Source organism: Phocoena sinus, chromosome 1 (assembly GCF_008692025.1).
Source record: "Phocoena sinus isolate mPhoSin1 chromosome 1, mPhoSin1.pri, whole genome shotgun sequence".
Classification (NCBI taxonomy): domain Eukaryota; kingdom Metazoa; phylum Chordata; class Mammalia; order Artiodactyla; family Phocoenidae; genus Phocoena; species Phocoena sinus.
Genome location: NC_045763.1, coordinates 114,498,891 through 114,525,497, shown reverse-complemented (window position 1 = coordinate 114,525,497; position 26,607 = coordinate 114,498,891). Strand labels below are relative to the sequence as shown.

The 26,607-nt window shown below is 50.3% G+C and overlaps 1 protein-coding gene and 1 pseudogene across 2 annotated transcripts; both read right to left on the bottom strand.

The window, feature by feature from the left end:
• Positions 1-2,493: 2,493 nt before the first annotated feature.
• Positions 2,494-2,944, bottom strand: LOC116740061 (annotated as a pseudogene).
• A 2,156-nt stretch (positions 2,945-5,100) lies between these two features.
• SEMA4A (semaphorin 4A) lies at positions 5,101-24,669 on the bottom strand. Of its 2 annotated transcripts, XM_032651942.1 has the most exons (15): positions 24,548-24,669; positions 22,250-22,420; positions 20,231-20,391; positions 18,594-18,656; positions 18,242-18,340; positions 17,905-18,010; positions 16,968-17,084; positions 16,465-16,589; positions 16,131-16,303; positions 14,924-15,074; positions 9,435-9,615; positions 7,442-7,560; positions 7,175-7,332; positions 6,809-6,909; positions 5,101-6,416 (listed from the first exon to the last, which is right to left on the bottom strand). In XM_032651942.1, the coding sequence occupies exons 2-15, from the start codon at positions 22,389-22,391 to the stop codon at positions 5,824-5,826; spliced, it is 2,289 nt and encodes a 762-aa protein (XP_032507833.1). In that variant the 5' UTR covers positions 22,392-22,420; positions 24,548-24,669; the 3' UTR covers positions 5,101-5,823. The 2 variants fall into 2 exon arrangements, with proteins under 2 accessions (XP_032507833.1, XP_032507824.1); XM_032651933.1 differs by lacking the exons at positions 18,242-18,340; positions 24,548-24,669 and having other exon boundaries at positions 22,250-22,449.
• Between the last annotated feature and the right edge of the window lie 1,938 nt (positions 24,670-26,607).

Sequence of the window (26,607 nt, the reverse complement as noted above, 5' to 3'; positions counted from 1 at the left end):
CTTATCAATGAGACCTACTCTGAATCCCCTATTTAAACTTGTAGACACTCCTTCCATTCTCAACCTTCTTTCTCCAACTCAAATTTTTTTCTCCATAGCACATCTCCATTTAAAGTACTCTCTCGGGGGACTTCCCTGGTGGTCCAATGGTTAAGAATCCACCTTCCAATGCAGGGGACGTGAGTTCGATCCCTGGTCGGGGAACTAAGATCCTACATGCCGTGGGGCAACTAAGCCCACACGCTGCAACTACTGAGCCAGCGTGCCACAACTAGAGAGCCCATGTGCTGCAATGAAGAGCCCACATGCCACCACAAAGATCCCACATGCTGCAACTAAGATCCAATGCAGCCAAATAAATAAATATTAAAAAAAATAAAATAAAGTACCCTATCAGAAGTTCCCTGGTGGCCTAGTGGTTAGAATTCTGGGCTTTCACAGCTGTGGCCCAGTTGGGGAAGATCCTGCAAGTCGCACGGCCAAAAAAACAAAAAAAAGTTGTTTATAAAGTACCCTATTTATTTTACTTATTTATCTCTCTCCTACACTAGAATGTAGGCTCCATGATGGCAAGAATAGTGTCTGTTTTGTTCACTGATCTGCCCTCAGCACCCAACAGTGCCTGTCACATAGTAGGTGTTCAGTAAATATTTGTTGAATAGATGAATGGATTTCAGCACTGAGAGAGCGTCTACCATATGCCAGGCTCACAGAAACACAATGAAAAAGCAGCACTGTATGAAAACAGTTATACTGAAGTGTGCATAATTCACTAACTCTGCATGGGAGGGTAGAGAAGAGCACACACAGAAGATGCTGTTCTAGGAGGGAGACACGGCATGCCCAAAGAACCTCACTGTTGGTTCCTCTACGCAGAATGTCGATTCATCTCTGTGTCACCAAGGCCTGGAATAGTGCTAGGCACTCAATAAAGCTTTCCAGAAAGCTGTATAGAGGGGCTCAGGATTTACAAGTAGTGCCTAGATGTGGATGGAGGAGCTGGAGGCAAGCCATGCCATACCAAGGGGTTTTCATTTTTTTAATTCTAGATTTAATGAAAAGCCATTTGGAGTTTTAGGCAGGTTTTTTTTTTTTTTTCTTTTTTTTTTTTGGCTGTACGAGGGCCTCTCACCGCTATGGCCTCTCCCGCCGCGGAGCACAGGCTCCGGACGTGCAGGCCCAGCGGCCATGGCTCATGGGCCCAGCCGCTTCGCAGAATATGGGATCCTCCCAGACCGGGGCACGAACCCGTGTCCCCTGCATCGGCAGGCGGACTCTCAACCACTGCGCCACCAGGGAAGCCCTTTTTTTTTTTTTTTAAGTAAACTACCCTTTATCGGAGAGTGGAATGCAGGATGGGAGCAGGAGAAGGTGGCAGAGGCTGGTCAGGGGTCAGCTCTGGCCGTCATGGTCAGTGATCTGGGCCTGTGGGAATGGAGAGGTGCTGAGGAATTCCAGGGAGAGAGAGGAGGAAGAGGAGATGAGACTGGTGGCCCACTAAATGTGGAGGGGTGAGAGAGAAGAGGTCCCAAGCTTCTCCATCGCAGTGAGGTTAACTAGCATGGGGAACAAGGGAGGGCAAGTAGGTTTGAAAGGGTTGATAAATTCAGCTGGGGACACGTTACATCAGAGATGTTTGTGGTGTATCCAGGTGGCTGTAACCAGTAGCTAGAGGGGGAGACAGGAAGCCTGAGCTTGCAGTACTCTGTCCCCCACGATAGCTCTTCCCCACCCCACCCTGGGCTCTGACTGTTGCTAGTCTGTCCCTACTGCCAGATTGTGAGGGTAGGAAGCAGGTCTGATTCAGGTTTCTCCCCAGCTGTCTAGGCCAGATTCTTTTTTATTTTTGGTCGGGGCGGGGGTGGGCATGCTGCGCTGGCATGCAGGATTTTAGTTCCCTGACCAGGGATCAAACCTGAGCCCCGTGCAGTGGAAGCACAGAGTCCCAACCACTGGACCGCCGGGGAAGTCCCTAGGACAGATTCTGAACCATAGCAAGTACTTTGTGCATGTTTGCTGAATGAATAAATGGGCATCCTCGGTTGAGAGGTGAGAGTGGAAGCAATAGACACAGAAGATATTGTCCAAGGGGAATTTTCAAGGGAAATAAGAAAAGAGAAGTGCTTAAAAGACCTGAGGAGCAGTGGTCAGAGAGCTAGGAAGGTAAGCAAGAGCACTGCAGCCAGAGACCAAAGCATAAGTGTTACAAGAAGGAATTGTCACCAGTGTCAAAGGCTGCAGAGAAGTCAGGTAGGATGAGACTGACAAGGTTTTGCTCTCATAAACAGTAAGCATTTCCCAGGTGCCTCCTCTCACTAGAGCATAGTGCCTCACGCTTTAGGCTGTGGAGATGGGGTTGAGATACCTCCTGCCCCCAGGGTGTTGAGAGTCCAGCAGGGGTAACTGCGTGTGCCATCCCCTTCTGTGTTTTATATTCTTTCTTTTATATATACTGAAAACTTTTATATTTAGAATTAGCCAGCTGGACTCAGCTTAGATGATCCCAATTTTGTTGGCAACATCCAAAGCATCATAGTCAGTCGAACATATGCCTCTTTCTCTCCATCAGGCCTGATCAGGGTGTTGACCTTGGTCACGTCAATGTCATAGAGCTTCTTCACAGCCTGTTTAATCTGGTATTTGTTGGCTTTGACATCCGTACTGAACACCAGTGTGTTGTTGTCTTCACTCTTCCTCATGGCTGACTAGGAGCTTGATGATGGCGTAATGGTCAAGCTTGTTTCTCTGAAAGGCGCTCTTCCGAGGATATTTGGAATGCCTCCTGAGCCTCAGTGTTTTGGTCCGTTGGAAGGTAGATTACGTCAGACATTCTTTTTTTGTGGCTGTGGATGCCTTTCAACACTGCTTTCTTGGCCTTTAAAGACTTTGCTTTGGCTTCGGCTTTGGGAGGGGCAGGGGCTTCCTTCTTCGCCTTCAGCGCCATCTTCGTGAAAAGTTGTGTTTTACATTCTTATGGTTGGGCCTAAGTACCTCATGAATGATGTAGAGAGTGAGTGCTGGGGAAATCTTAGAGAAGAGTAATCAGCCAGGACTGGGGCAGGCTGGGAAGATGGCACGGAGGAGATAGCCTCTAAATTACACCTTGGAGGGAGATGAGGAAAGAGTACATTCCAGAGTGATGCTGGTGGGAGGCTGAGAAGGGAAACAGAGAAAAGGTGTTCTGGGAGCCTTTCGGTCACCTGGATAAAGATGTCCAGCAGGCTTGTCCTTGAACTGGCTGGAGGACAGGAGAAAGCTCAGCTCTGGAGCTACGTATTTGACAGTGAGGGATCCATAATGCTTAAGGCAGGAAGTTTCCTGTGCATCCTTTCCCTCTGAGAGGTGAAGAAATTGAGGTGCAGACAGGAAGAGCTGTCCAAGTCTATTAACAGCAGACGAAGGCCCCAGGAGCTCAACCCTGGCCTCATTCCCTTTCCACTACCCCACAGCCGTTGGCCTAGAGGTCATGGGGAGCCACAAGAGAGAAGGTCTGGAAAGGGTGCTTGGAACAGTGAAAGCCAGGCCTCAGGGTAAAAGTGCATTGGGTAATGGGAGGAAGAAAAGGAACCAGAAGGGGAGAAATACCAAGAGAAGCCAAATAACGCCAATAAAGGAGCCCTAGCAGACAGGATCTTGAGATATTTGCACGCCCATGTTCATTGCAGCATTATTCACAATGGTGAAGAAGTGAAAACCACCCATATGTCCATCAGCAGACAAATGGATAAAGAAATTGTAGTCTATAGATACAATGGAATATTAATCAGCCTCAAAAAAGGAAGAAAATCCTGTCATATACAGCAACATGGATGAACCTTGAGGACAGTATGGTGAGTCAAATGAGCCAGTCACAAAAGGCCAAATACTATATGATTATATGAGGCACCTAAAGTATAGTCAGACTAATAGACAGAAGGTTGCCAGGGGTTGGGAGGAGGAGGAATGGTGTTTGATGGACATCAACTTTCCGGTTCGCAAGATGAAAAAGTTCTAGAGATCTGTTACACAATGATGTGAATATCGTTAACATACTGAACTGTACGCTTAAACTGTATGGTTAAGGAGACAAATGTTATAGCACCATGTGCTTTTTACCACAATTGAAAATTTTTTAAAAAAAAAATTTTTTTTTTGAAGAAAAAGCCATAGTGGAAGAGAGTTGTAAGAAGAATAGTGTGGCCAAGGTGTAAAGACTGCACAGAGGTCAAGGCCAGTGGGGGGGCTTCTGGGAAATCGTGGAGAGTCATCTGAGCAGAGAGGTGGGGGAAAAGCCAGACGGACCACAGGGCATTAAAGAGGGTGAGGGCGACACTGGGGGTGGGGTGGGGTGGGGGGCAGCAAGAACGGACCCTGCCTGGTGATTGGTGGTAACAGGCAAGAGTTAGTGAGGGTGGAGGGGCTAGACTGAAAGGGTGGAGCTGTGGGAAGGATTATTGCTTTGTTTTTTTTTTTCGGTACAGAGAGCACACTTGTGGGTGGAAGAAGGGAGGTTAACGATGAGGGAGTAATAAAGTGGGGAGGGCGATGCAGGGGGTCTTGGCACAGCGGAAGGGGCAAATGCACCTGTTAGCCTTCGTTGGAGGAGGGACATGTGCCTTCGTGACAGGAGGGAGAGGGGGAAGGTGATAAGGGGGCGTCGACAGAGTGTTTGTCAGATATTGGGAAGGATGTGGCCAGGATGGGGGTGACTGCACAGTCTTGCTATAAATTCAATCCACCAAGGGTTGAAACCAACAGCTTGCAGTGGGAAAGGGGGGCTGAGGAGGAGTCAAGAGAAGTGTGGGACAGCTGGGGACAGCAACTGTGGGACTGCAGCACGGAGTCCGTGATGGATGAGGTGCTGCCTGGCCGGCAGACACACAGACGTGTGTTGGCCCCAAAGGCAGAGTTGCAGGCACTCTCTAGCAGTGCCTGGAGTGGAAGAAAGGGCTGTGGGGCTGGCTGGGGGCTGGGAGGCAGCTGGCAGGGCAAAAAAGGTGGTTTGGAGCTGGAGAGAACAATCACCCTACAAACCTACTAATGTCCTCGGACTGCTTGCTCCCCTTACCTCCCCCGGTCCTCGGCTGGAGCGCTCTGCTCTGACAAAAATAGCACCAGTCATAAGCTTTGTCTTTTTAATAAAAAATAAACTGTCTGTGACAAGTCATTTTTGAATCCCAAAACAAAGGAGAGGGGAGAGGAAAGGGGTCCAGGGGTCAGTCAGGGAAAAGGAGTGAACAAGGCTCAGATTACCCCTGTGTTCTAGCCAGGCCAGAAGGGGTTAAATCTGCCCCAACTGAAGCAAGATGGAAGGAGGTGAGACTTCAGGAAAGACCTCCCTGGTTGAGTTGATAAGGGGAGCAGGAAGGGAGCAGCTCCCTGCAGAGTCCTGGAGAGCCTTGGGAGAGGGGAGTGTTGGTGTCCAAGGTGGCAGCTGCTTTTAGAGTGGAGTCTCCAGGTGTGGTGTGCTATCTTATAGTTGCTTAGGTGTTTGGTGTTTTAGGGTCTCTTGTAGCAGTATGTTTCTGGAAGATCCCGGAATGGCCAGAACTGAAGGATCCTCTCTAGGTCCTCCTATCATAGCCTAGGTCCAGGTCTGGGGCAGCCCCCATTAGAGAGGCCACGTGCTTGGCAGAAGGGAGTCCCATAGGGGAGTCAGACCGCTGTGCCCAGCCCCACTGAGTGCTATCGGTGGCACAGAATGGCAGAGAAGGTCCTCTTGTGGGAGGAAGGTGGTCTTTTGTGCTACGCCCACCCTAGCCAGGGCTGCACTGCTCCCGGTACCCCCAGCCAGCACGGCCAGGCGCCCTGCCCTACCCGACAGCTCCAGCTTGTACCCAGAGTTTAAGCCACCTCAGTGCCCTGGAGGTTGCTGTCAGCGTCCACATCACTGGCAGAGGTCCTGAATTCCTTGGGGGATTGGAGGCACTGCTCCCTGCTCAATGGGGCCTTCTCCCCGAGGGGCAGGGTCCCACAGCCTTGGACCTTGCCCCGGGCTCGGAGTGCCCCCAAAGGGGAGGCGAGGAGGAGGATGAGGGCTCCTGAAAGCACTAAGGCAAGGAGTACAGTGACGGTGAGGAAGTGGGGCCAGTAGGACCGCGGGGCAGCCAGGGCAGCCCCACCACCGACTCCGGTCAGCGAGGCCTCCATGCGTTCCCGGGGAATGCCCGCCAGTTCAGGATCCAGGGCCAGGGGTTGGTCCTGACTGTCCACCCAGTAGGAGACCACAGGGTATGAGAAGTCATTCTCAGTGGCCCAGCACTGATAGAGACCCCCCACCCCATCTCGCAGTAGCAGCAAGAGGGAGCCATGGTAGACTGTGGAAGAGATGTCCGGGATCGCTGCTGTGCCGTGACTCCAGTGGTAAGAGGCCAGAGCTGAGAGGTGGGGGCAGGGGAGCTCCAGGATAGAGTTGGGGACAGCCAGGACTTCTTTAACTGTAGGTAAGGGAAAGGGGCCAAAGGTTAAGGAGAGAGCAGGCAGGAGGGAGTCTCTACCCGACATGTGGGCCCCAACTCCCACCTCCAACTTCTATTTCAACTCCTAAACTCAACTCTGACCCCTTTCCTATCTCCAGTCTGGGCCCCATACTAACCTCCCCAGTCCATCTGACTGCAACTCTGACACCAGAAGCAACTTCAACCCCAACCCTGAATCCCAGCTTAGAATTCCTATCCCTCCTCCCTACAGCCTACATCCCAATCCATTCCAACTCTGGGTATTCAGGTCTCAAGCCAGGCAGGTGCTGGGGGAGAAACTGAGGCAGAAATGCCCATCCCCTCCCAGAAGTCCTCCCGAGCCTTTGTGCCTCCCCTGGTCCCACACTCACTGATTTGGGGGCGGCTCCGAGGCCTTCCGCTCCTGCCCATGGGGCCACTGGCACATGCCCACTCTGGGTTCCCACGCTCCATGTCCTGCTTCCAGGACTTCCTGAGAAGGCAGGGAAAGCAAAAATTATCCCTTGAAACAGCCAAGAGTGGGAGGAGGCGGGAGCAAGAGAGCGAAGTGCAGGGGGGAAGAAGGTGGGTCTGGGAGACTAGGTAGAACAGAGAGGAGGGGAAGAGAAGCCCAGAGTGGACTGCCTGATGCAACTCCATCCCTGAAGGAGCCCCCCACAGGCCGGGGGAATCTTGCAGGGAATGTGTTAGTAGCACCTGGAAAGAGGAAGACCATAAGCTGGGTAACTGGCACTCACGGGATGGGGGTGGGCAGGAGGCTGCAGATTTGGGACTCTGGGTCCCAAGCACAGTGAGGGTCCCGGGCAAGGACACAGTCCACACAGCTGTCGTAGACACTACAGTTGGCTCGGGGAACCCTCCAGATGCCTCCTGAGAAGCCTGCAAACACTGCGCCCTGGAAGAAAGATGGAGAGTGTCAGGGCGTCCTCGCCACACCTAGGAAGAACCCAGCACCCAATGTCTGCCCCACTAGAAGGCCATCTGAGGGTCAGGCCCCTTCCCACCTGGGTGGGGGCCAGCTGCAGGTTGCGAACAGGCTCAGGGTCAGGGAGCAGCTGGATCTCCTCCACCAGATAAGCATTGTTGTCCCCACTCACCACAGCCTTGTGGAGGGACCCTGTGCCTGTGAAGAGACAGAGAGAGCTGAAATTGTCTGACCCCATCTACACACCCCTCTCGTGCTCCCTCTCTGACTCCAGATGGCTTCCCCAGCTGTCAGAAAGTTCCTTCTGAAGTGTGCACTGGACACAGGTCTGTCAGATCGTTTCCCTCTATGCCACGGAGATGGAGCTTGCTTGTAAATGGCTGGAAATCCCTTGCCTCTCGGCCCTTCCTTTGCAACTGCCTGATAGAACTCCATGCCTGGAGGAACCCAACCGTCCCCTTTCTCCATGGACATGGGGAAGCGGACTGCTGAGCACTTCTGTAGAAAATCACATCACCAGCCTCCCTCACCTCCATCAAGTGTCTCTACTCAAAGGCACTTCAGTGAGTTCTACCCTGACCACCCTTTTAAAAATTACTACCACCCCAACTGGCATTCCTGACCACACACTGCTCCATTTATTTTCTAATCTCATAATGCACCCAGTAATTGACTCTTCAGTATGTTTATTATCTGTCCCCACGCACTCCAAAAAGGAGCTAGATTTTTGTCTGTTTTGTTCTCTATTGTATACCCAATATATGCACAGCTGATGTCCTAAAAGAATGAATGAACCTGATGGGTTTCTTCCACTAAAGCTCAAGGTCATCCACCTCAGCCAGGCCCTCAATATAATATATGCTTGGCAATCTTCCCCATCTCCCCCGCAGACTGTCTCTCCTTTTTTCTTTTTTTTTTTAAATAAATGTATTTATTTTTGGCTGCGTTGGGTCTTCATTGCTGCACGCAGGCTTTCTCTAGTTGCAGCGAGCGGGGGCTACTCTTCATTGTGGTGTGCGGGCTTCTCATTATGGTAGCTTCTCTTGTTGCGGAGCGCGGGCTCTAGGAGCACGGGCTCAGTAGTTGTGGCTCGCGGGCTCTAGAGTGCAGGCTCAGTAGCTGTGGTGCGCGGGCTTAGGTGCTCTGTGGCATGTGGGATCTTCCCGGACCAGGGATCGAACCCGTGTCCCCCGCATTGGCAGGCGGATTGTTAACCACTGTGCCACTAGCGAAGTCCCTCTCCTTCTTTCTACGATGAATATTTGAATCTTTGCCTCTCTCCTCAAACCTCCCACCTTTTCTACCCCTCAATCTCCCCCCACCCTGCCCCTCACTCACGACCCTGTGTCCTCCTACTTCGTAGAAAACACAAAAGCCTTCACAAAAGAGCTCCCTCTATGTCTTGCCCATTTCCCCCATCAAGTCTATACATGCCCCCTTCCTGTCTTATCCCCTCTTCTACTCCTTCACTCCCATCCCAGCAGAGGTCTGTACCTCCCCCACTCACGACCAGTCCCTCCCCCTGGTTCTAGAACCAGGCTTCCTGCTGCCTCTGCAACTTAACCTGCCATTTAGCCCCTCACCTGCCCACCTCTTCGCCATCCCCCTCTCTACCGGATCCTGACGATCTTCCCCATCTTTAAAAAGCTTGCTGGCTGGATCCCACGCCCTCCTCCAGTCACCTCCCCTTCCCCTCTTCCCCTTCACAGCCAAGCTTCCTGAAGCATGATCTGTGATCTCTACTCTCGCTGTTTCCAGCTCCCCCTCTATCCTCCCTCACTCTTCACCTCTCTAGCATGTCTTCCCCATAAGATAAACAGTTCTTGCTGAGGCCACCAAAGCCCTCCATGTTTCTCTCCCCCACCAGACTGAAAGCTCAGAGAAGGTAGGGACAGGACTGTTTTGTTCTCCCACTGTATTTTCAGAGCCTAGCAGGGTGCCAGGCACAAAGTAGATGCCCAGAAAACATTTGTTGAATGAATGCCTGAGTCAATGAACTCAAAGGTTTCCCTCCTCAGCCCGAGTTGCAGTCCCTGCTCTGGTCCCCTGAGGGCCTTCAGCCCTTTACTCACTGGTGCCCAGGTACATGACCAGATGGCTATTCCCGTAGATGCCCTGGGCTGTCTCCACCGCAAGCCGTGTGTACTCCACACCAGACTTCACCAGCAGGGGTGTCCCCACCACCGGCTCATCCATCAGGAAATGGTCCTTCATGAAGGTCAAGGCTTTATCAGAGGAGGGGCCCTCCAAGCACTGAAGGGGAAGGAGGCAGATCAGGTCAGCTTTCTCCTTCCTTCAACTCACCCATTGCCTCTTCCCTCCCTCCCTCCCCCTTGGCTAATATCCTTTGCCTCCTTTCCTCTTGGCAGTCCTCATTTCAGGATGGGGATTAAAGCTGGACTCGGGAACTGCCTGGCTTTGAATTCCAGCCTCTGAATTGAGCGTGCCTGAGGTTCCTTAACAGTGTAATGGGCCTATTACCAACACATCACAGGCTTGCTGTGAGGATGCAACGCACCAACACATGAAAAGTAAATAGAACAGTGCTTGGCATAAAGTAAGTATTTCATAAACATTAGCTGTCATTATTTTCCTCCACCATCACCTTCACCAAGGATGCCTGGCCACCAGCAGGAAGTAGAGCGAGGGTCCCTTGCAGACAAGGACCACCTTGAACTCATATCTGTTAAGTCCAGGCTTAACACAGGACCTGGCACACAGTTGGTGCCCAATAAATGTTCGCTGAGTCAGTAATTGAATGAATGATGTCACAGAAAGGGGTGGTGAACAGGGAGTGTTTCTCATCATGGTGTGGCATGAATTTGATGCGTGACTCTGGGAGAATCCCTTCTCCATTCTGCGCCTTCTTTTTCTTACTCATAAAATGAGGGGGTTGGACCAGCTGTTCTCAAAAGGCCCTGCCAACACCAGCATACTGTGGCTTTGGGACACCTGTGTCCTGATCTTTGGTCACGATTCTTGTCCTCCGTTTCCAAGAGCACTGTCTTAACACCAGCCCCAGCTCTGTCACCTACAAGATATGTCCTCAGACAAGTTACCCCACCTCTATGAGTTGCAACTTCCTCATCTGTAAAGTGATGTGATAACATCTGTATTTCATTTTGATGCCAGAATGAGCATAGGCACTTATTCTCACTTCCTCCCAAAGGGATTTTTTTTTTTTTAAAGACACAAACCTACAGGGATGGGGAGAACAGGAGAGGAGGCAAAAGCAGCCACATTTTGGAAGCTGGAAAGCAAATGAACAAATAGGAAAAGATTTAGCAGGATAAAAGAATCTTCTTAAGCCAGCCCAGGGATAACCCCAAACTATCTGATTTATAAGGCAGAATTCCTGAAGTTCATGGATTAGTGGCCCCAGACACCTCTGGAAATGGGGCAAAGGAGGGGCTGAATAAAGAAGATTATTTGAAAGTCTCTTTAAGAAGTAGGCAGATTTCCTCCCAGCTCCATGCCACTGAGTGACTGACCCTTCCATACCCTAGCCCCAAACTGGAGGTTTATTCTCTGGAGAGGGTAAGACAGAGGGACTCTGAATGGAGTACAGCAGAGATGGGTGACACCACCATGAAAGCAGGGAATTAAATCAAGTAGACACAGTACCTGCTGAGACTCTTCCCCCACACCCAGCCCTCTTTCCCCATGGCTCCCAGACACCAGGAGCCAGACCATCTCCCTCCAGGCAGAAGACTGGAAGAATCTACTCCAGGAAAACTGACTAGAGGTCCAAGAGGAAAGACTTAAAGATATTGACATTGAAGGTCCCCAACAAAGCAGTCCAGCCAGACCATCCTCAGTGGAGCTATCACAGAGCTCAAGTTGCCAAGTCATGCCCAGGGTGCAGAGTTTCCAAACAGCTTCATGGTCCCCTCCTTCTTAAATATGAGTAGATAGCCAAGGATTACCAGATATGTGAATGAAACCATGAACATGAAAGAGATCAAAACAAGGAAATGGAAAAAATGAATAAACAAAAATCTAAGAAGAAACAGAAATGATTCAGAGAAAAGAAAACCCCAGCAAAATATCATTACTATCTTAAGAGAGATAAGTATGAAGATAATATACCCATGAAACAAGAACATAATGCTACAAAAGAGGAGTTGTTATTTCAAAGAGTGTGGCCAGAGGTTACATACTTCCTGAAAGAAGACCACACTACCACTATGAGGTAGTTTTGTTCCCGAAAATCAAACTTTAATCTGATTACATCTCTAGATCCAAACACCAACCAATTTACAGAAAATACTTAAACTCCATGACAGAGATGCAAAATCAAGATCCAGACTGTGGAAAATTCTACATAACAAATAAATTGCGAGAGAAAAAAAGAAGTTGGAAAGGGAACATACAGACTAAAAGAGACTGAAAAGAACAACCAATCCAAATTTACAGATCTTATTTGGATTTTGATTCCAATAAACAAACCATAGTTTTAAAAAACCCTTATGATATCTGTGAGACTATTAGAAATTTGAACACTAAATGCATATTAGATTAAGGAACTATTATTAATTTTTTGGTGTGACAATGGTACTATGGCTATGTTGTTGTTGTTTTCAAAGCCCTTATCCTTTGAAGATACATACTAAAATATTTATGGATGAGGTAATGGGATGAATGGTAGCCCCCCAAAAGCCATGTCCATCTAAAACCTGTGAATGTGACTTTAATTGCAGAAAGGGTCTTTGTATACATAATTAAAAATCTTAAGATGACTCATTCTGGGGACTTTCCTAGTGGTCCAGTGGTAAAGAATCTGCCTTCTAATGCAAGGGACGTGGGTTTGATCCCTGGTCAGGGAACTAGGTTCCCACATGCCGCAGGGCAGCTAAGCCCGAGTGCCACAACTACAGAGCCCACACGCCCTGGGGCCTGTGCACTACAACTAGAGAAGAGAAAACCCGCATGCCACAACTAGAGAGAAGCCCGTGCAATGCGATGAAAGATCCTGCATGCAGCAACTAAGACCCAACGCAGCCAAATAAATAAATAAAATATTTTTTTTAAAAAGATGACTCATTCTGGATTACAATGGGCTCTAAATCCAATGACAAGTGTCTGTATAAGAGAAGTGGAGGAGACATACAGAGATAAGGCAAAGCGATGACAGAGGCAGAGACTGGAGCGATGTGCCTACAAGCCAAGGAACACCAAAGGTTTCCAGCAGCCAACCAGAAGCTCAGAGCGAGGCATAGAATAGATTCTCCCTCAGAGCCCCCAGAAGGAACCAACCCTGCTGACACTTTGATTTCAAACACCTGGCCTTCAGAACTGTGAAAGAATAAACTTCTGTTTCACACCACCATGTTTGTGGTAATTTGTTATGGCAGCCACGGGAAACTAATACAGATGAAATGATACAATGACCAGAATTTGCTTCAAAATAATAAGAGGAGAAGTGGGTGGGGTATAGATGAAACAGTTTGATTGGCTATGAGTTGAAGCTGGCTGACGGTTGTACGGAGGTCCATTACACTATTCTGTTCACTTTTTATATATTTAAAATTCTCTATAATGGAACATGTTTATAAAAGACATATTCAAAGCTCAAAAAATCTAGTAAATTAAATATCTGATAGCAGAAATTAAAAATCTGATAGAAGGATCAGAAGATAAAATTGAGATACTCTCTCAGAAAGTAGAACAAAACCAAAGACATGGAAAAAATCTTTTAAAGGATTTTAAAAGGTAGAGGACTAGTCCAGGAGGTCCAGAAAGAAGTGAAAAAACCTTCTGACATTAGAATGTCAGCTCCATGAGGAAAGAGACTTTTGTCTATTTTGTTCACTGCTATATCCCCAGTGCCTAGAACAGTGACAGGTGGCCTCAAAAAATATTTGTTGAATGAAAAGGGAACAGGAGGAAATAGTTCAAGAAAACTTCTTAGAACTGAAAGAACTAAAATTCCAGGCTTAAGGGGCAAATTGAATGTCCAGACAATGAATAAACAGATATCATCAAGGCACAATCATGAAATTTCAAAACAACCAGCGACACAAAAAAGGTACTACAAGATTCCAGTGAGAAAAAGAAAAACAGGTGACATTCAAAGAGTTGGGGATCAGAATAGCTTTAGACTTCTCAACAGCAGCATTGGAAGCTAGAAGATAATAGAGGAAGCCTTCAAAGTTTGGAAGGAAAATCATTTCTAGTCTCGAATTAGATACACCTAGGCAAACTATCAAACGTGAATGTAGAATAAAGACATATTCAGACATTCAAGGTCTCAGAAAAATTTACCTGTCATGTATCCCTTTCCGGGAATCTCCACTAAAATGAGAAAGTGAAAAAAAAGGAAAGAGAGGAAGTTGTGGGATGCAAGAAACACCAGATTGTCACAAGGAAGAGGCAAAGGGAATGTCCAGAATGATGAGGAAGGGAGATTCCAGGATGGTAGCTGTGTCCCAGATGTAGTTAAGATGTAGATGTAGTACAGACTACAGCAGATAGGAAAGATCTCCAGGAAGATGAAACTCTTAGAATACATAATGGATCTGTTTTTAAAAGAGATTCAGATAACTGAGGAAGAGTTTGGGGTTGAATTAAAGATAAGAGCTTAGAAAACAAAGCAAAAAAAATAATAATAATAAGATAATTACTAACCCCAGGGAAAAATTTTAAATTATGCAAAAAGGAAAAATAATCATGTCTTACTACCTGGCTCAGTTGTGAATAATGAATCATAATACAAATATTGATTTAACCAAAATTACTATAAAACAATGTTGGGAGATGAGGAGTGGGTGCAGTGGTGTGTTGATAAGGCAGCTCTGGGGAACGACGAGTGGGGGGACCTCTGATTTGAAGTGCTTGCTGATTTCCATGATGTATTATTCCCACCATGGCTGATTTCAAGCTATCAATGTATTGTCACTGAATTCGGATTTGTAAAGAGATGCACAAAGGGTTCTTGCTAGTTGCTGCAAGCCAGTTTTAGCACATCGCTGAGTGCGGGTGGGGGACATGGTTAAATCCTCACCATCCAGAATGGGAATTCAATAGACACTGCCTGACACTGAAACATCAAGAAGTAGCAAGAAAAGTATTTCAAGATTTAGAGATAAATATCAAAAGAATCAGCTAAAAGAGTTGAAGGTGGTTGTCTCTAGAGAGGAAAAAGTGCTGAGGATAGGAAACAGGGCTGTTTTTTGTAACTAACCATGTAAATCTATATGATTGTTTAAATGCTGTACATATACACTCTGATCAAAAAACAAAAGTTAAATAAGAAATGCAGGTGAAGATGCCCAAGACAGTCCTTGGCACAGCCCGTGCTCCCTTGTTTCCTTAGTGATAGACCCAGGTATTTGGGGTGCACTCAGCTGGGGTGAAGAGGTGCTGCTCTGTGTTTAGGATGGGGTTGACCACATGTGGAAAGTGGGCAGCCAGAATGGGTGAATATCTGAGCAGACAGGACCTGGGGGTGCGGGAAACACTAGCATTTATTGGGCATTTATTATGCCGTGATAGGTACTTTGACATGCATATTATGTATCTGGGGAGGCAGGGTTTGCTCAGTGGGATGGGTAGTACTCACGCTGCCTGGCCGAGGACTGATATCAGAGAACCCGTAAGTAGTCCAGCGTGAAGTCTCTTTGTTCAATTCCTTATACTTCCCCTCAAAGACATGCTTGATGTCCTTGAGTGAGAAAGCACAGACAGCAGAGCTCCTGGTCCCACCAACCTGCCTGGAGAAAGCCAGAGGGGACATTGTCTGTAACCTCCTCTGCTATACCAGGAAGCTCCCCTTCCAACCCTGGCCCACCCTTGGTGAGAAACCCCAGAAGGGCAGGAGGATGAAGGGCTGGGTCAGCCCCCAGCTGTGGTGATAAGGGCTAGGAGAGCCCCAGACTCTAGCCCATCTTAGGATCTGAGGTGTGATTATCTTTAATGAGAATTAAATGGGGCTCATGCCCTGGGGTGTCTCCTGCCTGGCCTGCCCAGACTGGGCCCCTATGGGAGGAGCAGTATAACCAGCCGCCCAACAGGCTCCAGATGAAGTGTTCCTCCTTGGGGAGCTCATGTATTCCTGGTCCTCAGATAACCAAACAGAGCCTAACTACAACTATTTTTATTCCTTCAGCCTTGGTCTGTGGAGACAAAAGGTCTCTCCTGTTCTCTTCAACCTGTGACATACACCATATTCTCAGTTCTGGATGCCATAGATACCAGACCCTGCTTACAACAGATATCTTTGATACCTGACATATTGTCAGCAGATCCCAGACCACAGCAAGTAAGTTAAACTTTCTCAGCCTCCAATCAATGACTGTATTTTTATCTTATGTCGCTGGTGGTGTTTCACTCTTTGCTCTGACCATTAGGAAGCTCAGAGCTAAATCTGTGCCGACATCCCAGGACTGCACATTTGTAACGCACATTTGTAAAGCACATGTGTAACGTGCTGACCGGATCCCTGGGTTCTCTTATTCTCCTTTTATTTCCATTTCCTCATGGATTTGATTTTATTTTAATGTTTGCCTTTTGTAAGCTGCCTCCTATCCTTTTTGGAACCAGGCAGGATATAAACTAATAAGAACCTTTCTGAGCTTTATTTTTCCCATCTACATTAAGGGCATGAGTCAAATTCCTGGGAGATGGTGACGATCAAATGCCTTCGTATGTGAAGTGTGGAGTACGTGCTCGGCTCACATCAGTTCCTACCCTCCCTGGCGGGCCAGGGCAACAAGGGTGCTGACCCGTAATCCCGCTTCCAGCCGCCACGTTCCCGCCTGGCTGCTCACCACTGAGAGGTGAAGACAGCGTAGACATAGGGATCGGTGGAGGAATTGTCTGCCAGCAGGACAGCGTGACGGATGATGTTGAAGGGCAGCTGCCCCGGCTGGGCGCAGAGTAGCTGGGCCTTCAAGAAGGTGGTCCACTTCTTCTGCAGCAGCTTTTCGCCGCCCACGTCGTTCTAGGGGCACCAGAGGAGTCAGGGGACGACCCCTGCCCCACGTGACCTCGCCCTCTTCCCCGCCCCTCACTCCCATTGGTCCCTAAGTGCTCAGCCCCGCCTCTGCCATCTCCCCATTGGCTTCTCCACAGCCAGCCCCGCCTCCCGCCCAGGTTGCAGACCTTGCAGACTCTGGCCACCCGGGATGTGTGGAGCTTCTCGAAGAACTCAAACTCGCTGGCTGTCTCCTCGAAGAAGAAGTAGACCACGTGGGTCGAAGGGATGGCTGCCACGAAGGAGGCGTCCGCTGCAGGGGCGGGGCAGATGGGCTAAGAGATGGAGCACCTGGATGCCCTGGCTTCCCCTTTGTGAAAACCCTTGGCTCTGGAGGACAGGAGACATGACCTCTCGGGTCCCACAGCTGGTCGAGACGTAGCCATGGGTGGGGGGTGGGGGCGGGGAGCGACTGGTACTTCTTTAATTATTTATGTAAGATGCAAGTTTCAAGAGGACGGGAGTTTTGTCTTCTTCCCTGCAGTACCGCCAATGCCTAACAGTACTGCCTTGCACACTGTTATGCCTCAACAAACGAGTGTTGAGTGAATTAACAGCAGTTCACAGTGCCAGGTCTCCGGGACTTGGGGAAGGGGGCCAGACCTGTGCTGAGTGGGGCTCAGGTCCTTACGTTGCAGCCAGCGGAGGAAATTGTCCGTCTTGAGGACAGGCTGGGATCCCAGTGTGCGCATCAGAATGGGCTCACTGCCCAGGAAGTTGTTCATGGTGCCGGAATAGAGCATCCCATCTAGTGTGGGGAGAGGCGGGGAGACCTCATCAGTTGGAGGGTGCCCCTGCCCTCTTCAGACCTGTCAGCATTCACATCAGTCTCTGGCCTCCTTCATGTGTTCTACACCTTCCTATGGAATCCCAAAGCCCAGCTCACAGCCCCCCACTGAGCACCATTCTTAGGTCCTTCTGCCCACAGGGAATGGCCAACCTTATGGCCTTCAGTGTTTTGGCACTTTTCTCTGGCTCCTCCCTCCCATGCCTAGCTAAACCACTTGCCAGTTAGAATCACTCATTGCTGCCCGAAGATGGCTTTGTTTTGTTTCCGTACCTTAAGTCCTACCCTTTTCTTCATGGAACACCTTCCCTGCCCATCTACCTATCTTTCAAGGTCCCACTCAGTCAAAGTCCACCGCCTTCAGGAAGCCAGGGTGGGAAGTCTGTAATGGTTTGTGTCTGGGAGGGCACAGCACCATGATTTCTTCTTTGTAATCCCTACAGTTCCTAGCACAATGCCTGGCACACCAGAGGGGGCATTCATACAGAGCATACTTGTTGAACAAATGACTGAATCTCAGACCTCTTCCCTGCCTGAGACCCTTCCTGGACCGTCCCACCTCTGTGCCTCTCTCCATATCCATTTTGCTCCACCTCCTTTGTGGCAGTTTCAGCAGGAGCTGATGTTTGGGGTACCTGATTCTCCCTCTGATTTTGTGTTCCGAGGCTCCTGGCTTCTCCTCCCTCCATCCCCTGCTTTTCAGGAAATTGTCAGATTCCATATGTCACAGGGTGACCAGGGAAAGCAGTTGCTGGGGTGGACCAGGGAACCTCATACTCACCTGCCAGGACAGCCGTGTGCTTATGGGCGGGGTCGAAGGGGCTTTGGCCTTTCCCCTCTACAACCTTGTCCTCGGAGATGGGCAACAGGTTGGAATCTTGGAGTTCCTAGAGAGGGGGAGTGGCTGGGGGGCCAGAACGCCAGAGTCTCATGTCTGGGAAAGGAGGGGCGTGAGGGAGGGAGGGGAGGGGATGTAGAGGAAAATTGGTCTAGGGCCCGGAAGCTCACAAGGATCCTGCGTCTGGAAAACCAGAGTTTTCCAGAGCTGCAGAGGATGAGCTGGGAGTAGACGTGAGGAGGGATGCTTGGGGCCTGAGAGCTGGTGCCAGATAACTCACAATGAAGGTACAAGCAGGGCTGAAGGCGAAGGTGCCACAGGCGTAGAGATGGGTGGCATTGAAGGAGACCAGGACACGAATAAAGTTGAAACACTGTGTCTGGGGGAGATAGAGAATTCAGGCCTCCAGGGCGCTTGCCCCAAACTCCTGGGCCCCCAGAGGCTGCTCCTTCACTCCCTAGTAGGGAGAAGGGCTGGGCAATGCTGAGGCAGTCCCATTCTGTCTTTATAGAACTTGATGCAGGCAATTATCATGCAAACAAGCATCCTCTGCTGCCTGCCCAATCATCCAGTGATGGTCTAGGGACACCAGGGTTCTCTACCAGAGCCCCAGTATCTCCACCCCTACTTACCTCATTGCTCTTCTTCTTAAAGGCACATTCACTCTTTTTTCGGTCACTGGCTGGCCAGGGTATCTGAAGTGGGACATTGGGAAAGGGGAGATAAAGGGAATGAGGTCTTCAGCTCTAGCTCTGACCTACCATCCCCCGCTTGGCTCTGATGTGAAATCACCAGCAGGCATATTGGTTAGTTACACGCTAGTGGGCTATAATAACCTCACTTTGTGACCCTGGCTATTACTCTGATGATACTGTTATTCATTAGGACACAGCTCCATGGTAGAACATGGCCTGTGGAATCAGACCTGAGTTTGAATCTAGACTCAGCCACTTACTGGTTGAGTGATCTTGGTCAACTGCACGGGCTTCTGGAGGGCACAACTAGGTAGCATATGTAAAGCGCCTAATGCCACGCACAGTAATAAAAGCAGCAGTTGGCAAAGAAAACCACCACATTTCCTGGGGAAATTGTTAAAAATGTCAGTTCCTCACACCTCAGAGAATCTGTATTTTTTTTAAATTATATTTATTTATTTATTTATTATTTTTGGCTGTGTTGGGTCTTCGTTGCTGCATGCGGGCTTTTTCTAGTTGTGGTGAGTGGGGGCTACTCTTCCTTGCGGTGCACAGGCTTCTCATCGCGGTGGCTTCTCTTGTTGCGGAGCACGGGCTCTAGGCACATGGGCTTCAGTAGTTGTGGCTCGCAGGCTCTAGAGCGCAGGCTCGGTAGTTGTGGCGCACAGGCTTAGTTGCTCCGCGGCACGTGGGATCTTCCCGGACCAGGGCTCAAACCCGTGTCTCCTGCATTGGCAGGCAGATTCTTAACCACTGTGCCACCAGGGAAGCCCAGAATCTGTATTTTTAATTGGCATCCCATGTGTGCAGGTGGCCCACAGACCACACATTGAGAAAAACAAACCGTGGAGATGCTCAGTAATTGCTAGCTCCCTCCCTCCCTTTTATCCTTCCCTCTCCCTTTCTCCCGCACGTTGTTCCCATGAGTAGGGTGGCTGTAATTTAACACAGAAGCTTCAGTGATGTGGGTGGATATCATATTATTGATATAATTTGAGTCAATGTTTCTCTCATATGTCAATGATTTCCATATCAGCCATTTTAGTAATTAATAGTATTCAACCAGTATTCATGGTACCAATGAATAGTGAGGCCACTATAGTGTTTCTTGTCTGTTATACCAATTATATATATATGTTTATACGAAGAATTGCTGATTGTTGGGGACTTTCCTGGTGGTCCAGTGGTTAAGAATCCGCCTTCCAATGCAGGGACTCAGGTTCAATCCCTGGTCAGGGAACTAAGATCCCACATGCCGCCGGCTAACTAAGCCTGCACACCACAACTACTAAGCACGCGAGCCACAAGCAGAGAGCCCACGTGCTGCAACTACAGAGCCCATGCGCTCTGGAGCCCACGGGCCACAACTAGAGAGAAGCCCGCACGCTGTAACGAAGACCCAATGCAGCCAAAGAATAAAATAAATAAATATTAACAAAAAAAATAATTGCTGATTGTTGCTGATTATAGGTAACAGCAAATTGGGTGGTTATTCATGCGTAAGCAGCCCAAGCACAGGGCAGCTGTCGGTCCCCTCCTCACTCCCAGCCCACGCCCTTCCCCTGGCCTCTCACCATGTTCTTCAGCCTTGGTGCCCCTGGATCCTGGATATTCAAAGCCAGAATGGCCTCTCGAGCCCCCACATAGAGAGTGTCTCCATCACCACTCAGGAGCAGAGTGTCAAAATCCTGGAGGCCCTTCTGGTGGAAGAAGCTAAGAGCTCTGCGTCCATCCCCTGTTGAGAGGTGGGGAGAAGGAGACAGTGATGAGAAGCCAGTGGTCAGGGCTTCCCTGGTGGCGCAGTGGTTGAGAGTCCGCCTGCCGATGCAGGGGACACGGGTTCATGCCCCGGTCCGGGAAGATCCCACATGCCGCGGAGCGGCTGGGCCCGTGAGCCATGGCCGCTGAGCCTGCGCATCTGGAGCCTGTGCTCCGCAACGGGAGAGGCCACAACAGTGAGAGGCCCGCGTACCGCAAAAAAAAAAAAAGAAAAACAAAAAGTTAAAAAAAAAAAAAAGTCAGTGGGCAAGCAGCTGATTTCTGAGATAAAATCAGGGGAAGAAAAGGGCTGGCAGAGTGTGTTCCCCAGACCTTGGCAACTGGACCCACTCTTCATCGGCAGCTCCCTGCTTCTTCCCACCCTGCTGGCAGCCATAGGAGCTTTGTGTGTTGAGCTCATAGTAGAGAGGAAAGGCAGCCAGAGACAGGGTAATGACAGACTGGGGCTGGGGGAGGGTGGCCCGTACCCAAGAGACAGACAAAGGGACAGGAAATAAAGTGAGGTACAGTGGATGCTCTTCCAGGCCTGGGGGCTGCGGTGGGGGAGGACACGTTGGGCCTCACTCGTGGGGAGAGCAGAAGGCAGAGAGACGACAGGAAGGTGTTGGCGGCCACAGACAGGAAAGCTAGATGTAGATAGGACTATGTGTCAAAGTAGCTGTGGGTTGTAGGGGACCCACTCACCAGCCCCACTTTCCTCCCCGCCTCTATTGCAGGAAATTTTCACCACAAGAATCACTGCCATAGGCTGAACAGAAAGGAAATGTTTTTCTCCAAAGTTTCCTGCAAGCGCCTAGATGTCACCTGGGCATGGGATTCCATCTGGTTGTGGGAAGTTCCCTGAGGTCTCCCCATCACCGTGGTGTGGCAGAGGTGGGGTGTGTGTGCCTGGTCCCCTGGCACATCAGCAAGGGGTGAGGAGCTTCTGAAATCCTCTCTCATGAACACATTTGTACTTTTGCATTAGTTAGAGGACTGACTAGCTAATTGTTACCTTTGGAGGCTCAGAGACTCTTAGGACCAACCAAGAGGAGGAGCTGGGGAAACATGTGGCAAGGTGCTGGAGAGGCCTGCCTCCCCAGAACTGTATACACCCCTCTGTTACTGAACTGACTGCCCCGAAGTGTGGTTGTCAGTTCATCTGCCTCCCCCTTGGGACCATTAGCACTTTGAGGACAGGGGCTGAGCCCTGTTTATGTTGTAATCCCAGCACCCAATACAGAGGCCCCTCCATCAACGGGCAACATGCATTTCCTTTACCACGTTGCCCCAGAAAGATGCTAAAGACACAGCTGTGCCCAGGAGACTGCCCCTACAACTCCTACAGGGCCCATGTTCCCTCCTGAATCTTTTCCCTGGAGGTGCAAGACCAGCAGTCACCACAGCCTCAGTAAGAAACCAGCCAAGCTGTGCCTAAAGGGTCCCAGGGTCCGTATCCCAGCCAGGCCACGCGGAGTTCTTGTATTCTTGGTGTCCACAGTACTGGGCATGACGTGGTCCAGCATCATGTGTGCAGTTGTGTGTCCTGGGTCACCAGGCCCACAGATGCTCTTCTGGCAGGGGCCTTGGCTTTGGGGCACTTGAGGGCATGAAAGCAGTTATGGGTTTGAGGTGGCCAGTTTGATAACAGTGACATTTAAGGAGGGAAAGAAAAATCACCAACTCTGGTGAACAAGAAGGCACAACGCCCCTGGCCCCCTGGTCCCGTCACTTCCCTTTCCTCAATCTCTGCCCCAGGTGAGTTTCATCATTCACTCCTTTCTCAGTCAGCCCGGTGTTGCCGTCCCCACACTTCCTGATCATCAGACACTTACCTGCGTAGTATTTGACCCTGGGTGTGGGCCCCTGTCCGTCACCCCGTGCAGTCGTCGGTGGTGGCAGGAGCAGCAGAAGCAGCTGGAAGAGGAAAAGGCCCAGGAGGCTCCAGGAGTCCAGGCCCAGGGCTGGAAGGGCCATGCTCAGCCAGAGGCTGTCACCAGAAGGCTCTGGGGAAACAGGCACCCGCCACTCTCTGGGTGAGCAGTCTTTACCACATCCTCCCTGGGAACCAATCAGATAGCCCCAGGCAGCAGAAGTGTGTATTGTGGGGGGGATGCTAGAGAGACGGGCCAGTTTCCTCTCCAGAGTGCCCTTAGAGAGTCTCACTTCCATCATCCCACAGGCCTTATCCTGCCTCACTCTCCCCTCTGGGTAGGAGTCCAGCTGTTCCCCATCCCGCCCTTCTGATCTCTTTGCACCATTAGCCCCACTTTGCCTTTTCTCACCTTACTCTCAGGGAAGTCTTTCTTGCTGTTTCCTCTTTGCCTTCCCTCCTCCTATAGCCCAGAGCCCAAACCAATGCCTGGTCCTGGGCAGGGAACTTTCTGGGGAGCAGATTCCTGCACTCACAATATAGATTCTTCAGACGTGACTCTCCTGGCACTTTCAGATCTGTTGATACTCATGGCCTCGTACACAGCCCTACCCTCTGATGACCCAAACAAGCAGACCAGGTCTGAATCAGCCTGCTCTGATCTCTCCCCAGCTGGGCTTAGGTCGCTGACTCTCAGGCCTACAAGCCTCTTCTTGCAGGGAGGAGATGGGAGTCCAGCCTGGAGGGCTGGCTACAAGCATCGTGCGGAAAGTGGCCCAGGGCAGGGACTGGCTGGCTGTCTCCCAGCCTCTGCAGCTGCCCCCTCTCTCCCTGGTCCTTGTGCTGCTGCTGTCTATCTCCCTGGGCCTCTGCATAATCCTCCCCTGGAACTGCCACCCCCCAGCCACCCATCTCATCTCACCCTTGAGCCAGACACAGTGCAGAACCTAGATGTCCAGACTCTTGGGCGTGGGTGCCATCCAAGAGAATAAAGAAGGGGGGTTCCCAGGCCCCAGAGGCAGGGGACGGGAGGCTCAGCCTGGCTGGGCCAGGCGTGCGGCGCTCCAGGTACCCATAGCGGCAAAGCCAGCACTGGGAGCTCTGGGCAAGGGAAACTAGAATTTCCACCTCGAGTTGTGACAGATCCCTGGCTTGGGCGGAAGTTGGTGGATTGGGAGGGGACTAAAAGGAGGCACACCTCTGTCTTTCACCTCATCTATCCAGAAAGTTTCTGGGTCATTTCAGCCATTCCCCTGTCCCTATATCTCATCACATCCAGTCTAACCAGACTAGCAGTGGTTTCTCCTCTTGCTCAAGACTTCCCAGCTAGGAGACATGACACAGTCTTTCATATTCCTCTTTCCACTTACCCACAAGGTGCGGTCTCTCTACTCTTACCTACTAGGAAGTCCCTGCAGTGATCTAAACTTTCAAACCTCCCACTTCCAACTGGGCCATAGTCTTTAAAAAATAAAACAATTGCAAACAACAGGGACCTACTGTATAGCACAGGGAACTATATTCATTATCTTGTAATAACCTATAATGGAAAAGAATCTGAAAAAGAATATATATATATGTATCACTTTGCTGTACACTTGAAACTAATACGACACTGTAAATTAACTACACTTCAATTTTTTTAAATGGCTCTAAAAATCTAACAAATATATAAAACAATTGCATTAAGCTCTTATCCATGGCTTTGCTGTGGAAATTCCTTCTGTAGTCTTATCTCCAACACCCTTATGGCAGCATCAGGCCAGTGGGAAACCCAGAAAATTTCCCATCTGAGCTTGAACTTACTTCTGGGGTACCCAAACGCCTGATGGTGGCTGCTCACCCCCTCCCTGAAGGCTCCAGGGGGAACCTCATAATCCAGGGTTAATAAGGCATCTAACACCAAGGGCTTCATGACCTATAAAGTGGGTAGTTTCCTGCCCACTCAGCCTGAGCCCAGCTGACGGCTGGTTAAAGAGCACAGACACCCCAGGGCTAATCCAACTCCAATAAATAACCCACCTCCTTCTTAAATGCACATTCCTCATGGTCAGGAAGTCCTTCCTGTAGGGTAACTTCCGTCCCTCTTGCCACAGCAAAGCCTACAGGGTGTTGGGACAGCCTAGGCTCCTCCTTAGAAGAATTCCTTATCAGTCTGCTCAGCCTTCTTTCCTTTCCCTCTGCTCCCATTTTCCCTCAATTTCCCTGAGGGCTGGCCTCAGCCAAACCCCTCCTGACAACTGTTTCTATCAAGACTTACCTAAGACTTCTCCAGACTCTCATGGAGTCTTGTTGCCAGATCCTTGGGAGAAGCCATGGTCTAAGCCACACAGAGAACATTTTGTAGACTCTCAGAATCAAGGGAAACTCCCACCCAGACCCCGCCTCAGAGCCTAACCTGCTCTGGGACCTCTCTGCTTGAACAGATCATCTTTTCTGGGTCTCTGGGAGGAGCTCTGATAGGGTGGGTGGGGCTTGGGGAAGGAGGTTCCAGCCCCACCCTCCCAGTCCTTGCCCTATTCCCACCTCTCTGGAACTGTTAGATTCAATGCCCTGAGCCGAGTTCCTCCTTCTCCAGAGACCCAGGAATTCTCCTTCTGGCAACAAGTCTCCCTTTCCCCAGCCTCTCCAGTGAATATGAAGTCTGCATTATCAGGCTTTGGTCTACCCAACAATTTTAGCTAGGTACCACCATAATCCCATTTTAGAGATGACAGAAAGTGAGGCAAAGGAGGTTACACAGCCAGAAGCCAAGTTAAACTCATATCTGCCTCATACCAGAGTGACTCCCTTAGCTACACTGTCTCTCAGGAGTCCTACTCCTGCCCTAGTCGTGGAAACTCAGCTCTGAGCCACTTGCATGGAGAAGGCAAGTGTGTAGGGTGGGGGGTGGCAAGTTCTAGCTCCGATGGGCTAAGAAACAGTGCCTCTAGGGTGATTCCTGACTCAAGAGGAAACAGAAACCTCTCTGAAGAAAGGCCATCAGGTACAGGTCCCACCCCCTGTCTCCACAAGGGCTTTCTTGTCTAGTTCCCTGGAGGAGCCTGGTGGGGAGGAAAGGCACCCTGCCGCTACCACTGCTTGTCTTGCACCAGAGCCTCAGGAGTTAGATCCCAAGTTACACTGCCATCTCCCTTGCTGCAGCCTGCAGAGCCCACAGCCAGGGCTGGCTTCCTGGGCATGTGACCTGCGCAGTCACGCAGGTCCCCACGCTCGGTCTAACGCCCAGCTGCTGCCGTCTTGAAAGTCTTGATCTTGTTCCAGGAGCTCCACACTTTCATTTCGCACTGGGCCCTGCAAATGGTGTAGCAGGTCCTGCCCAAAATATCAAGAATGCTCAGAGCTGACAGGGTCCCACGCCCTCACTGTACAAACCAGGAAACCAAGGCCAGGGAGGCGAAGTGTCTTGGCTGAGGTTGGAGTCAGGCAGCAGTTCAGGTGGGGTGGTGGTAGGAAGGGGTCAGAGGTTCAAGGACCAGGCTGTAGGGGCTGTGCCATTTCACAGCTCCAGTGTGGGAGCTCCCCAACTCCTTTCTCTCCCAGCCCTGGGGCCCAGCCAGGGGACCCCCATGACAACAATGCTGAGTTCAACCCTGACCGCCCCAGTGGGGACTCCTCCCCCACGGCCCCTAGACTACATCAAATACTAGCCCCTTTCTGGCCAGCTTTTAGCCCAGGATAGAGATGTAGATGTGGGGATGGAGGTGGGAAGGGAGATGGGGATGTCACTCCCACACTTACCCCATGCTCACCCCAGGGACTCCGTCTCTTCTGCACCCTGAGCGAGCATGGATACCTCACTGAGGGAGGGGCTCCTGAAGCCAGGAGAGAAGCCACTCCTGGCTTTGCCAATGACCCAGCTGGTCCAGTTTCCCCCACCACCTCTCCCGTCTGGCTTCAGGGACAGCCCCAGAAGGGCACAGTCCTAGGGAACATCAGCTTCCTGGCTCTCCTTCTTAGCCCCACCTGCCCTGCCCTTCGTTACCCTCTTGTTACAATCACAAGCAAGTCAAATCAACTTATAGTTATTAAGTGCCTACTGTGTCTAAGGCACTAGCGATATCGCCAAACCTCTACTCCCCCAGCATCCCCCCCACCTCTTCCCATCCCCAGTCTCCCAGCCTTCTTGCCGCCCACCCAGCCCAGTCCCCCCTAACCCCTTACCCAGTGCCTGCTAGGTTTCCTCCTTCCGTCTGACTAGTGCTGGAAGACTGAGCTGAGTACTGAACACAATGGCCCGACCCCCTCTCTCTGTCCCCTCCTCAGGGCAGAGCGAGCGCCAGACAATGGCCCGCCCCCTCCTTTCTGAACTGTCAGCTC

What these genes read in the sequence shown, in the direction of transcription:
- SEMA4A (XM_032651942.1), bottom strand. Translation starts at nt 22,391, where the DNA reads ATGGCCCTTCCAGCCCTGGGCCTGGACTCCTGGAGCCTCCTGGGCCTT. An exon ending in GCACACGGCTGTCCTGGCAG is followed by an intron (nt 17,085 to 17,904) that starts GTGAGTATGAGG and finishes TCCCCACACTAG; the next exon opens with ATGGGATGCTCTATTCCGGC. An exon ending in TCAGTCCTCGGCCAGGCAGC is followed by an intron (nt 9,616 to 14,923) that starts GTGAGTACTACC and finishes CTTCCCCTTCAG; the next exon opens with TGCTTGGAGGGCCCCTCCTC.